The sequence below is a fragment of the Ascaphus truei genome, chromosome 1 (assembly GCF_040206685.1).
Source record: "Ascaphus truei isolate aAscTru1 chromosome 1, aAscTru1.hap1, whole genome shotgun sequence".
Lineage (NCBI taxonomy): Eukaryota > Metazoa > Chordata > Amphibia > Anura > Ascaphidae > Ascaphus > Ascaphus truei.
In genome coordinates, this window is record NC_134483.1 from 408,406,352 (window position 1) to 408,420,432 (window position 14,081).

The following is a 14,081-nucleotide window of genomic DNA, read 5'->3' on the forward strand; positions in this document are numbered from 1 at the left end:
GAAGATAGCATTCTGTGCTCCTGTGGGGTGCAGAGCCTGATCGGACAGGAAGAGGACACCCCCCCTTCTGTTCCATCAACTGCAAACGTGATTGCGGCTTCACAAAGTTCCTGAGGGGCTGTGGTACTCTGGTTCCTGGGCACCTTCATCACTCCATTAAAGCCGCTATCTTCTCTCCCTCCTCCTCCCATCGCTGGAACTTCTTTCCCACTTTTTAACTGTGTTTTACGCACACACACAGAATCTGAACTAATGCATTCCTTCGAGCTGAACCGTGCTGTTTTTTCTTTGGTCCCTTTTTGGAAACGAAAGTCTCTCCCATTGGCCAATAGGAAGTCTCACTGTCAGCAGAGCATGACATGGCTTCCTGTTGAATGACCCTGGCAGCCATCTTTGATTTTTGTCTTGATTTTAACCATCACATAAAGTAAATATTTTTGGAGGTGGAGGGGGGGTTTGACCTAGGATTAGTGCTGGCCAGCATCAAAGGAAAATATAAAATCATAATATGGGGGGGGGGGGGGTTACGGCTTTGAGATAATTACTTCTTTTTTTTTAAAGAGCTGATATTCTACAGCACCTCCAACAAATATCGCAACTTACTGGGAGCATGTACCTAAAAGTATAACGGTGCTGGTTTCTGGAATGCTGTGAATATTCTTTATTAGCTATGAAAAGCGCACTGGTTAAACAAGACCATGCAAGGGTGAGTGCCAATGATAAATGTTAATGTGAGCAGCAGTCCTTTTCCTGAAACTTAAAATCAAAGAACTGTTATTGAAATAATAGAATGTCACGCAAGTGTAAATGATATATTCTAGTGTAAATGCATGTAACCAGAGGTTCTCAATTAAATCTGGGCAAAATGAAAAATATGAATACAAACTTGTGAGAAGATGGCCATATTGGCTAAAGTTCCTTTTCTAAAGGCTTTCCCCGGTAGGCGAGTTTCGCTTAGTTTTGAAGACACAGCGTTTGGAAACCAGGTGAATAGGGGTTGGTATGGCATTCAAGATACAGTATAAGTGGCTGCAAGAGAATGCTTGTGACAGGGCAGATCCTTATTAGGGCAGGTTTATTGTGCAGAGACGATAGTGAGGGAAGGAGTACAGTATAGCAAGAGATTACGGACCAGAAAAAAATTCTCTGTCATGGGTGACCATAAAAATCATTGATGTAACGTTGTATACAGTTTGTTTCCCAATCAGATTACATAACAAAAGGCTACTTCTGCATTTGTGTGAGTAGAATAAAGTACGTATAAACGTGTATATTATGAGAAATTAGCTTCATTCGTTTGAAGGTACTGTATTTACAATGTGTTTTTTGTCTGTGCCTCTGCATTGTAATTTTATGCAACGGAGTCCTGACATTTTCCGTGTATAGTAGTTTTGGGAAGTTCAAAAGGCTTTTAATAATGATATGCATCTACAGAGTCTTTTGATTTAAGGCACACTGGTTCTAGAAAAGTTTTGAGATGTTATCTAGAGGTGTCAGACCAAATTACTTGAAATATAGACATATCTTTCAGCTCAAATTACAGTCTTGGCTTGAGCAGTGAATTTGGAGGAAAATAACACAGTTGATTGTAATGCTTTATGCAACTTTATAGATGCTCCAGGGTTTTCTGATCAACAGAAACATCTCCATTACTATTAATCTATGCTTCCCGCTTAAGAAATTGACAGTGGTGTTGGTGTATAATGTTGTAATGGGGTGATATAAAGATAGAGGACACTATGGAGCATAAAGAATACTTCCAGGCATTTACCAATAAGGTTCAAGGGATGCACAATTTCTGGAAGGTAACATCTACCATGGTGTCATTTACCAAGCTGTAGAAATGTGTGATAATTACTTGTTTTCTGAAAAGGCAGGGGAAAATTGGGGGCAATAGTAAAGTAATTAGTCTGAAAATGTTAAGGAAGGTTACAGATCAAATACAGGCCATGGGTTGTAAGGTAATGTGAAAATTGCCTGACAAAGTAAAGATTCTGTTTTTCATGTGTTGCTATTATCTGCACCCAGAGCATGACTAGCGATGTATAATAATGTTACAGGCATTTTTTTCTTTACAATAAACAGACAGATTTGTCAGGAAATTTCAACAGAAATTGTTTGTCTACCAAGATTGCCACACAGCTACAGAATGTCAATGCTGACAACACTTGTTTGTGATGAGCTCCAACAGTTTGCACTCACCGCGGCTGGCAATCGAAGATGTATGGGCAAGCTTATACATGACCCTACTTGTCTATGTATGCATGCAAACAATCAAGGGGTGGAAATGAAGGCTCTATTGTACCATTTTTCTTCAACTTGCTTACCATACCAGTTCTTACTTGGCAATGCCCAGGCATACTCGTATGATTAGTTTAACAGAAGATGCTTGAAATGAATCAAAATGTTATGTGATGGGAATTTTCTTTGCAAGCCTGTATTCCCATATGTGTTTGCATAGAAGATGCATCAGTCTAGAAGATTGACAGCTCTACTCCTTGTGGGCTCTGACACATTCTATGATTCACGGCCTCCATGCTGCCTGCTATTCATCTCTTAGGTAATTGATGGTTACATATAGATGCAGATATTGACCTGATATGCTAAAATTCAAGTATTTCCATCTAGAATAGATAAAACGACCGTGTTTTTTATTTTATTTTTTTACATTTCAGGATAGCTAGTGTTTTTTTTTGTATAGTTGTTTTTGTACCGTTAATCCATTTTCTAGATGTGGATCAGATTAATCGGCCAATATTTTCTAGTTAAACTATCTTCTCAAATTTTATTTTAAACGTGCAATTTCTCAGTTTCTTTTGTAAGATTGTTTGAATTGCAAGTTTGATGTTCTTCAGCACTTCCAAAATGTGGGCCTTTTAATTAATTATGAATTTGTTTACCAAAAAAGTGGCCCTGGTTAAAAAAAAGTTAAGGCAGGGAAGAGTTACAATACTTGTACAGTACTCCTATATTTGTTGTCGGCAAGCCAAGTGTGCATGGTTAATACAACTCTATAATGCTATCTGATATGCTTAAATGTTGCATTTATATCAGTTTGTTTCAAGCCCGAAACCTGGTCTTCCGGTACACTTTAAATAAAAACCCTGTGGCGTCCCTTGGACGTGGAGCTGAGCAGACGCGAGTCAGGAGAGCTCCGTCCAGACAGGCAGGATAAGGACCCATCTTACCCCCAAACACCCCAAAAAATAGGCCACCAGGGAGCTGCATCGGCGGAGCCTCCCCCTCTTCCATTTGAGGGAGAAATGAGTAGGAAAGAAGAGTAGACGGTGACGGAATTGGAAGCTGTGCCGCCGGAGATATCAAGCGGGGGCCATCTTGCGGTGGAGTTCTCCTGCAGTTCTGGTGAGTCGACCCACCCCCTCCCCTTCAGCTCCCCCCTTGGCAGAGCAGATAATCCGTTGATTGGAGGGACTGTGCGGGCGCTGCACGGGGCAGATGTGTGAAGCCTGGGAGACCAGCCAGGCCGCGCTCAGCAACCCCAAAGGTGATTCCAAGGTGGCCGCCAGGCTTTAGGAGTGAGTGATGTACCTCAGGAGAGCCACTAAATGAGCCATACAAGACACCCATATAACATATACCAGTTATAATAATCAAAATCGCCCAAAACCAAGATAAAATAGAAGTACAAGGCAGCAGAGCCATATAAGATGCCCAAGGCAAAAAAAAAAGACGTCAACAGCCGAAAGCACTGTCCCGATTTTCAGACGGGTGGGTGCGGGATCAAAGTACCAGAGCATAATGGTTTCGCAAGCGCCATCTTGCTCTCCGCGAGGCTCACCTGGACAGGAAAAAGAAACCGAAATGGCCGAGGCTCGGATTTATGCTACAAAGGCTGACCTGACAAATCTAGCAACTAAAGAAGACATAAAGCCGTTAACGGATTTAACACTGTTTAAAACTGAGCTGGCTGAGTTTAAGGACATCAGTACTCTAGGAGACAGGATAGATGAGTTGGAGAAAGAAGCTGGTACTGTCTCAACAGCACAGGAGTACGTAACCTATAAAGTGCAGGAATAGGAAGAGACTACAAAATATGCTCCTGCACATAGAGGATCTGGATAACAGTGGGAGGCACTCTAACTTAAAGCTGCAGTTCAGGCAATATCCTGCATGTGTGTTTTTTTTTAATAAATTAGTTCTGTAGTAAGAAAAAATCCTTTTAGCATTTTCAGTTTTAAAAACAACAACTTTGAAAGACCAATTTTATTGTATTCTATTTTAACAAGCATGCTGGTTCCTATAGCAACGATTTACATTCCCCATATTTAAAGATGTCGCCAAACTTTGCCGATCAATAGACGGAGAACGAATTGACCGGCAGCTATGCAGTTCTTTAGGCAATTAGAGATTGCCCACATGAAACTATTGAAGTAAAAAAATTAATTAAAAAAAAAAAGACTGAACTGCAGCTTTAAGAATCAGAGGTAACCCGAAACAGTAGAACCCCCAGAATTGGTACCAAACCTACAAAAGTTATTTTCTCACGTGACCGATGAGCCGCAGGAACGGACTTGGAAGATGGACAGCCCACACAGCGCTTAGACCCAGACTATCAGATCCCCTGAGAGACCCGGCCATAAAGATGCAAGACTTTACTGATGAGGAGATTATCATGCAAAAGGCCAGAAGCATTAATGATGAGCTGTATAATGTTCCATTAATGATCCAGCTGTATAATCTCTCCACACTAACCCTGCAGCACTGTAGAGAAATTAGAGATATTACAGTCCATCTTCAAAAAGCTAAGTGAGATACAAGTGGGGATTTCCTACCAAACTGATTGTTATACAACTAGGGCAAGTTTCCGTTCTCGGGTACGGAGAAACCCCATTAACTTTTTTAGTTGTCTAAATTTAGCATAGGTTGAACTTGATGGGCGTACGTCTTTTTTCAACCTCATCTACTATGTAACTATGTAACTACGAAAGACTTAATATTCCAGGACCTAAAACAAATAAATCCGATTCACACAACACGGTGTGATAAACACTGACGTGACTATAATCCACAAAATAGATGACTTCACAAAAGGAAAAGACAATGTAATAATTGACAGTTCAAAGGTTTAGATGGTGTTCCTTGTTGATAAATAGGTCTGGCTAAGGTTAAAGTTAAGAAATGATAGATGGTTATGTTTTTTTAGATTGGTCAAGGAAGAGCTTTATAGTAGTGCTGTGATATTATAACAGACATATTATAGATGGCTAATTAAGGGTGAAACGTTGCCTCAACAATAAGTTTTAGTGATGAAGTAGAACATTTTGTACTTGTACAAAAAAGGGCTAAGAAAAAGTATGTAACACAACCACAATGAAGAAGAGCAGATAGGTAGAGATTGGAGTAAGAAAGAAATAAACTGAGGTTGGTTGCTAACCATCACTACGAACACACACCACAACAAACATGACATATAGGATAGACTCTTTGAATGTAAAGGGACTTAAATCACCGGTAAAAAAGACGGGCCCTTGAAGAGATAAAAAAAAAAAGATTAAAAACGATGTAATGTTTATACATGAAACTCATTTTAAAGGAGATAAAGAACCGAGAATGATTAACAAAGACATTGTACAAAATTTCTATAGCTCATCAAGAGATAAGGAAAATGGGCTGGGATTTCTGCTTGGCAAGAATTTTATGCTGCAGGATATCACCCGAAAAAAAGATATAAAAGGTAGTTATGATCAAAGGGGAAGAAGGTTACTTTAGCAAACATATATGCCCCCAATGTTGGTCAGGCAGATTTTTTTTTAGAGAGAGTGCTAACAATAATTAATTTATTTGGAGAAGGAGCACTATATCTGGGTGGTGATTTTAATGTTGCACTAAATCTGGTGTTAGATACTTCCACAGGACATGCAAAAAAACAGACAACATTTATAAATAAAATATTGAATCAGCAGGTATTAGTTGATGCCTGGAGAGTTTTAAATCCGTCATGCAAAGATTAAACACACTACTCACATCCACATGATAGCTATTCTCGGATAGATTATCTTTTTATAGACCAAATCAATGTGAGTAAAATACGGAAAGTAAATATTGGTAATATTACGTGGTCCGACCACGCACCAGTAACCTTAGAAATTGACTTGGGCGTGGGATCTACACAGAAAGGTGAGTGGACATGGAGGTTAAATGAGTCCTTACTGAAAAACCGTGATGTAGTATTAGTGATTGAGGATGCTCTTAAAAACTATTTCGCAGAAAATAATGTGGGAATATATCGCCGGCAATTTTGTGGGAATCTCATAAAAGTGTTATAAGGGGAGTGTTTATTCAGCAATCCTCACTAAGAAATTATAAAATTAAGCAATTTAATCCAAGACCTTGAAACAAAACATAAGAGGGCAGCGGATAAGGAGATATTAGCAGAATTAATAACATCTAGAGCAAAATTCAACGTGCTAGCAACTCAAAAAATAGTCACTGACTTGGCTTAAACATACATTTTAGCCAACCAGTTGAAGCAGAAGCAGAGCCAATATAATATTAGCAAAATTCGGAAGCAGGCTGGAGTAGTGTCACAGGACCCAAAAGTTATTAAAGAAGAGTTTAGACGATATTTTGAGAAATTATACAATATAAAAGCCATGCAAAATAGGAAAAGGGAACATATAGAGGAGGACAAAAACATTTATGAAGGATATTCAAACTAAAAGAATTACACCCGAGGCGAGATAAACTTGATGCGGTGAGATGAGATAGAAAAAAATGCTAAAAGATCTACCCAATGGGAAAAGTCCAGGTCCTGATGGACTACCACATATATACTATAAAACATTTGCGAACTCTTATAATGCATATTCAGGGTATGTTTAACACTTTGAGAAATTCATATAGGAACGGGAGATATGTTTAGACAGTATATAAAGGCATTATATAGTAATCCGTATAGCAAAGGTCAAGGTAAATGGACAGGTCTCGAACTCATTTAAAATACTTAATGGTACGAGACAAGGATGCCCTTTATCCCCGTTGATTTTCGCCCTAATAATGGAACCATTAGCAGAAGCAATAAGGAATCATCCAGATATTGCGTTAGTTGGAATAGGTGAGAGAGAACAGAAGATTGCGTTCTATGAGGATTATGGTCTTCTGATAATAACAAATCCACTTGTCTCGGTACCAAATATAATGAATGTTCTGGGCAGATAGTTTAGCATCTAATTTTTAAATCAATTTAACAAAAACGGAGGCCTTAAATATTGGTCTTCCAGCAGGGCTGGCGTCCCACGTCAAGGAAAACTTTCCTTTCGAGTGGAAGAATAGAAGTATTAAATATTTAGGTACAAATATAACACCAAAAGTAGGCCAACTATACTCCATTAGCAAAAACAATAGAAAACGATTTAAAAAGGTGGAATAAGAGTATTATCTCGTGAATAGGTAGACTTAATTGTATTAAAATGAATATACTGCCAAGGCTTATGTATTTGTTCCAGACTATCCCTGTGAAAGTTTCCAAGCAGTATATTGCTACGCTTCAAAGTAAAAATAATACATTTATTTGGGAATTGAAGAAGCCAAGGACCAATACTAAAACATTGCAGAGACCTAAATCCCAAGGTGGACTTTGCTGTACCAAATATCAACAAATATTACCTCGCTACACAAGTGAATGCTCTTTTTGAATGGTTTCACTGTACTAAAAATAAACTGAGTAGATATTTAAAATAAATATTGCAGAGAAATAGATACAAATAACGCTTCATGGCCTAGGAAAACAGATCGCCCTAGAGGTCGCTACGAGCACCCCACTATTGGCGCAGCACTATGTGCATGGGGTGGAATTTCTAAAGATTAAAGAATCTCCACATTCCCACCTCCTCTTACTCCAATATGTGGGAACCCTGATTTCCCCCCCCCCCGGGCTCGACTACAGAATATGTATAAAAGTGGATTCAAGCGGGTGTAATTAGGCTGGGAGATCTGATGGATATGGGTAAGACTAGATGTTTTAAACACTTTCAGGACCAGTTAGAATTTAAAGAAGGGGAGAGATGGCAATATATGCAAATTTTACATTATATGAGCACAATTGTTTAAAAAAAAAAAAAAAATACGCCATCAGCGTGCTGAATCCTTTTGAAACAGTGCTGGTTTTTCTGGGTGCAGGTAGGCACAATATATCGTATATCTATAGAGCATTACTGGAAATTAATATTGAATCAAAACCAGGGTTTGTACTAGCCTGGGAAAGAAGCTGGGTAGAGAGTACTCTGCACTCGAATGGACACATGTAGAGCAATGCCCAGTTCTTCCTAGATACCACCTATACATTATCTTATATACATTTTCTAAAATATTCGTTGATATTACACACCACAAAAACGGAAAGCATGCTACCCAGGAACCTCCATTAAGTGCTGGAGAGGTTGCGGGGAGGTGTGTGCAATGCTCCATATCTGGTGGTGGTGTAATATAATAGAGCGGTTTTGGGATGTGGTATTAGAGCAGATTTTCAATATTACCCAGATTAGAATCCCAACAGATCCGAGTATTATACTGCTAAACAGAGAAGGGGTCAAAGGGCATAGAATTAAGAAAGCTCTATTAATACATATGCTAAATGCAGCAAGATGTGCTATCGCTGCCAATTGGAAAAAAATGGAGGACAATGGGATTCAAGATTGTGAGGTTATGAAGATGGAACAACTATCATACGTAACCAATGACACGGTATTAAAATGTTAACGCCTCTGGCTGCCATGGTTAGAGTTCACTGGTAATAGAACACTGTGAGTAATAATGAGGATAATTTTACTACTAATTTTGGCTTTGACTTTTCTAGTTTCTATTTTATTTTGTTCATTTATAATTTTTTATGTAAGGTTTGTTTTGTTTTTTTATTGTACTCCCTAATAATGCTGTTAATATATTATTATATATCCAGTACTCTATTTAACCCACTTTATGCTATATTATACAATAGATTCGGGTATTGCTGACTACAGACGGCAGAGTGTAAAAACTGTGATATGTTTTTTGTTTTTACGTTGTATATGTTAAATGTTATAAAAATGTGAAATATAAATAATTTACAAAAAATAAATAAAACCCCAATGTAATTAATTTTAAAGTAACAATTTAAACTTTGACCATTTACTGTAGTTTTTATTCTTCGTTTTAGTTTGTCCTCTAGTGTATGCTATTTACAGGATACATTTCATTGCTAATTATTTTTTTCTGCAATCGCGAACAAATGGCATATCATTTTAATTTGCTCAGTAATTGCTGATATAATATAGTCAAATACTTTGTTCCTGCTTGGTTTTTAGCCTTCCGTGGTTACGATGTAAATTTGGTGCCTGAGGCAGAAGAAACTATTGCTAGCTGTTTAAACCCAGGTTACTTCACTCTTCACTGACTTTACAACAAGGCAATGTCTTCTACTTCAATATCTCAACAGTGTCAATTGAAGGAGGGCCATTTAAGTGCAAGTGTCTTAAGTGATAACTTGTGGACATCCACCCAATATTTCACACCACGTAATTATGGTGCATTAGTATCTTCTATTTTTTGTACAACAGTGGGGGACAGGACCGCGCACCGTAAAAAGAATGTATAAATGATTTTTTTCCCCCAAAAAATCAGCACTTTTTTATTTAAGATAAATACTTTGTTTTACTGTCTGCCTCCCAATGTACATTGATTACATTCCAGGCTGAGCAGAGCTCCCTTTGCCTTATTTACGTGCTGCTCTTATGCTCATTGTTTATACTTTGTTTTCCTGTATTGTAATTTTGTAAAACACAGTGTACACATTTGGCGCTATCGCAATATTTTTTTTTATATAGAGATAGATCTTTTATAGAACATTTCAAATGTGGACTGTAAATATAAATAGATGGGATACATGCCAATTACATTGTACTACAAGTTTAACGCTTTAAACCAAAGTAAAAAAAAATAATGGGTGAGCAGAAATGTTGAATTGTATGGAGTCTACAATATTTTTTTTTTAATTGTAGTATTTATTGTTAAAGCAGCAAACCCCTGTTTTTATAGGATGGGCGCTGGGCTGATCTGCGTAAATCCCATTTGTTGGGGAAGTTACCGGTTGCTTTTAAATTGCTGTCCAGTAGGAAGCCACAACCGCTGGTTTAATCCTGTACAAGAAGACAAGGGAGAGGGAGGATTTCAGCTTTTTTTTAAATAATAATAATAATTTAAAAAAATTGTTTTGTGAAGGCAACAAAGAATACATTTTTATTAAGACAAGGGAAGACCGTTTCGGGATAAATGACAGTAAAATAGAGGTTGACAATTTTAATAATAAAAAAGACAAATCACCATGTGCATTTTAAATTGGCTTTCCTGTTTTTCACCATGGAAACGTTATTGTAACATCAAGCTTTTGTTAGACAAGTGCTGAAGAGATTGGAGAGAATATTTCCCAAGATAATTTTTTTTATCATGGACCTACTTTTTTTTTTTTTTTTTTTTTGTATAAAAATGTTGGTAATTATGCTACACTTTTTTAAAACAAGAAATGACATTCAACAATTTTGGTGTTGACTTGTCTGTAGTTGATAAAATAAATTATTGGCTGCCTAAAAAAAAAAAATAATAATAATAAAAAAGCCCCCCAAGTTTTTAAAGCGTAGCATTGCAGATGTTAAATGGAGTGTTCTGAGATAAAACAAAAAACAAAACAAAAATCTCGTTCTTGATTTATTAGAAATGCAGAATTAAAAATGCAAAATGTTATAACTTTTACAGTAGCCAAAGCATTGTAATGCAGCCTGTGCACTCTCTTGTAGTGATCCTGAAAGTCATAGCGACCCTCCTGCGGAACTCGCCCCACTGCCCTGAAGTCATGGAAGTGCGACGGATATTTCTCTCGGACATGATAAAGCTTTTTAATAACAGCAGAGAAAACCGAAGGTGAGTGGCTGAAGTCCAGATCATACACACACTTGTATATACTTGCATACAGAGCAGGAAATGGCAGATAACAGGGAGCATTACGGTTTGTAAACACTGGGTGAATGTCTAAATTCCAAACTCCTCAGTATAGAGTAGTGTGTGTTTCTGCTTTTTGCCGTCTATTATGTTTTCATGTATGCGTGTAATATTCTTACACCCATTTCCGCTCTACTGTTGTATGTCCTTTTTTTCATTTGTCTTTTCTTTCTTTCGTTCTCCTGTTCTCCTGTTCTCCCTGTTTCACATGCCGTATGCCTGTTCATTTGCAGGAGCCTCCTGCAGTGCTCAGTATGGCAGGAGTGGATGCTGTCCCTGTGCTACTTTAACCCCAAAAACTCAGAGGAGCAGAAAATAACAGAGATGGTGTACGCTGTCTTTCGCATCCTTCTTTACCACGCCGTCAAATATGAGTGGGGTGGGTGGCGTGTTTGGGTGGACACCATCTCCATCACACATTCAAAGGTAAGTTCTTAGAAAAAATTCCCACAAGGGATACATTTTGTGGTGGGTTAGTGTGTTTGTTTTAACCTATTTAGCATAAGACAAACACTTTAATTTCTGTGCTGTGCCGGAGAGTCTTGCAGTGAAAGTGCAGAATGTATTGCAGGCCTCTCTGATAATAAAGGGACTAGTATTCGCTCCTTGTGCTGGGTGGAAAGCATTACGGAGCAGTGACTGACACTACAAATGTGTATAGTGTCTCTTCCTCTGAAAAAATGTGCTTATTTTATTAATAATCCAGAATATTGTGTCTAGCCCCCTTCAATTCAAAATTTAACAGTGCTAATTTCTTGTCAGATGGAGAATTTTGAAAGATAGACAACCTCCGTAATTAATAATACACTAAATATAATTTAAAAAAAAGTCAAACGCATGAATGTCATTTACCAAATAATGAGGGTTAGTGTGTGTGTGTGTGTGTGTGTGTGTGTGTGTGTGTGTGTGTGTGTGTGTGTGTGTGTGTACACACACGCGCCTATAAGATCATTGTGCGTATGGTATTTTATAGTGTGTTTCATACTACTGTAGGACTGTACAGACCTTGCTATTTACAGTTCAGTTGCCTGTAGCACAAGGTGGCGCCCAAGTGCTAGGAATGTGTGGTTGTGCTTTGCACATCTGCGCTGTGGATAAATTATCCTTTTCTCTAAATTTCATTTAAATATATGGCTCTTGTAAGATAATTACATTTTAAAATTGTACCATTCAATATTGCTAATATTTTTTTTTTTCTTCTGAAATTAAGTTTTCATATTTGTCATGACTGTGCAAATTGTGTTTTTTTTTTTTTTTTTCTTCATGGAAACTGGGAGATACATTTATTTTTCATTGAATATGCGTTCTAAAGAAATATATATTAAAAACTATTAAATATAGCAGTAGGCAGAGTATTTTTAATACCAGGTAACAGACCAGATGAACAGTTTTCATTACTGCTATAATTACATCTGCAATTAACTCCTCTTTCTTTATTATTTTTTTTTTTAAGATGCCCCTAGCCCTCGGCTACCAATTTAAAACACCTTTCTTTGATCAAAGAACAAGTGTTTCAAAATTGGAAAGGCTTTGCAGTGCTACATATCAAGATACGTGCGTCTGCTATAAAAAGCCAAAGAAACTCAATTGCAATTTTATTGTCCGGTTTGATAGATTTCCTGCCACCTCTGTAGCAGGGTAGCTGTTTGTCAATGTAACCCTCTCTTCCTACAGCTGCACCGCACTTTATAAGCCGTAACTGCTTCTCTAGCATAATTGCACTACTCTTGTAATTTTTCTAGAAAGGTTTCTGTAATTCCCTTTTTCTGTCGGCATGCTAAATTTGTTTGTAGTATAATATTCGATTGCTCGGTCTTTGGCTTTTTACTATGAACCGAATAATTTTTTTCATGCTCATTATCAATGCACGTTGTCATCATAGCAAAGTTGAATTTATTTGCATCTTCGTGCTAGTTGGTTGTAATGTACGAAACAAGTAGGTGTGTCACTGATTTTTGTGTATTGTGGCTTTTAAGATAATTTTTGTTTAAAGTGTTTTATGTGTACAAAGTCATTCATTACATCGTTTAAATTTAGCAATGGTTTTATCCTATTTTAAACCTAGCTGAGAGTTCTTTTTTATATAGGGCAAGTATACTTTTCCCTTGTTAGCAGAAAAATGTAAATTGTGCTCGACATTTGGTCTCTGACCCTTTCCTTTGACTTAATTTTTTTTTTTTAACCCTTGCTGGGTCCTACAAAGCAAGAGGGTTTTACAATGATCGTATGTGTTTATCTTGGTATAAATTAATTTTAGCTGATTCTCGATTATACACAGGGTGTGTTTTTTTTTTTCCTTCAAATTTGCATTTCAATTTCTACAAGCATTAAATGTGTGGCATTTAATCATTTATTGGCAAGTGCATATTTGTTGTAGGAAGGCAGTGATGATTTTTATGTTTTACATAAGTCAAACGTATTATATACTTTTTTTGTTTTTGACAATTTTAATGTTCTCAATAGTAGCCAAATGTGTTTTAGTTTTTGATTGTAAATGTGAGTTGGCTGTTCCCCTTTGTAATTGGATCAATGACAATAAGAAATGTAAAACAAAGACATAAAGTGCAAGAACAATAATTACCAGAAAATATTCAAATAGGACGCAGAAAAAAATAGAAAAAAATAATTATTATAAAGATGGCAAATTTCCATAATGTGATTTGATTCTTAACAAGGAAGCCAATTACCTTTATCTTTAAAACATTTATATTGTACCTGTAATGTGGGTCTGTCCATTTACGAAAACCTTGCAATGTAAGATATTTTTTTTTTTTCATTTTTGTAACTTTGAGCTATGTATGCACACGCATCACGATTGGCGACACAGACACCACGACCGCACTCACGATCACACCTAGAATAAATTGAATGCACGGTTTGTGAAGTGAACACCTGAAGTATGAATTAAATCTCCAAATGATTGCATGAAAGATGGCTGTGACGGCGCTTAGAAATTGAGCTCCATACTTAAGTCTTAATAGCCTTTGTTACAATTTCGTCTGTCTTATTGAAGCCTTTAGTTTGACATTTCAAAACAGCATGCACGAATTGACAGTAATAAATACAGTGTGTGGAATGCAACAACATATAAG

The 14,081-nt window shown here is 37.1% G+C and overlaps 1 protein-coding gene across 1 annotated transcript in view; it reads left to right on the plus strand.

Annotated features, from left to right (window-relative positions):
- Positions 1–14,081, plus strand: part of LRBA (LPS responsive beige-like anchor protein) — a 608,431-nt gene that overhangs the window by 85,893 nt on the left and 508,457 nt on the right. Inside the window, exons 20-21 of the mRNA XM_075613691.1 lie at positions 10,788–10,911; positions 11,223–11,415. Of these exons, the coding sequence (XP_075469806.1) occupies positions 10,788–10,911; positions 11,223–11,415 (317 nt within the window). The remainder of the gene's footprint in view (positions 1–10,787; positions 10,912–11,222; positions 11,416–14,081) is intronic.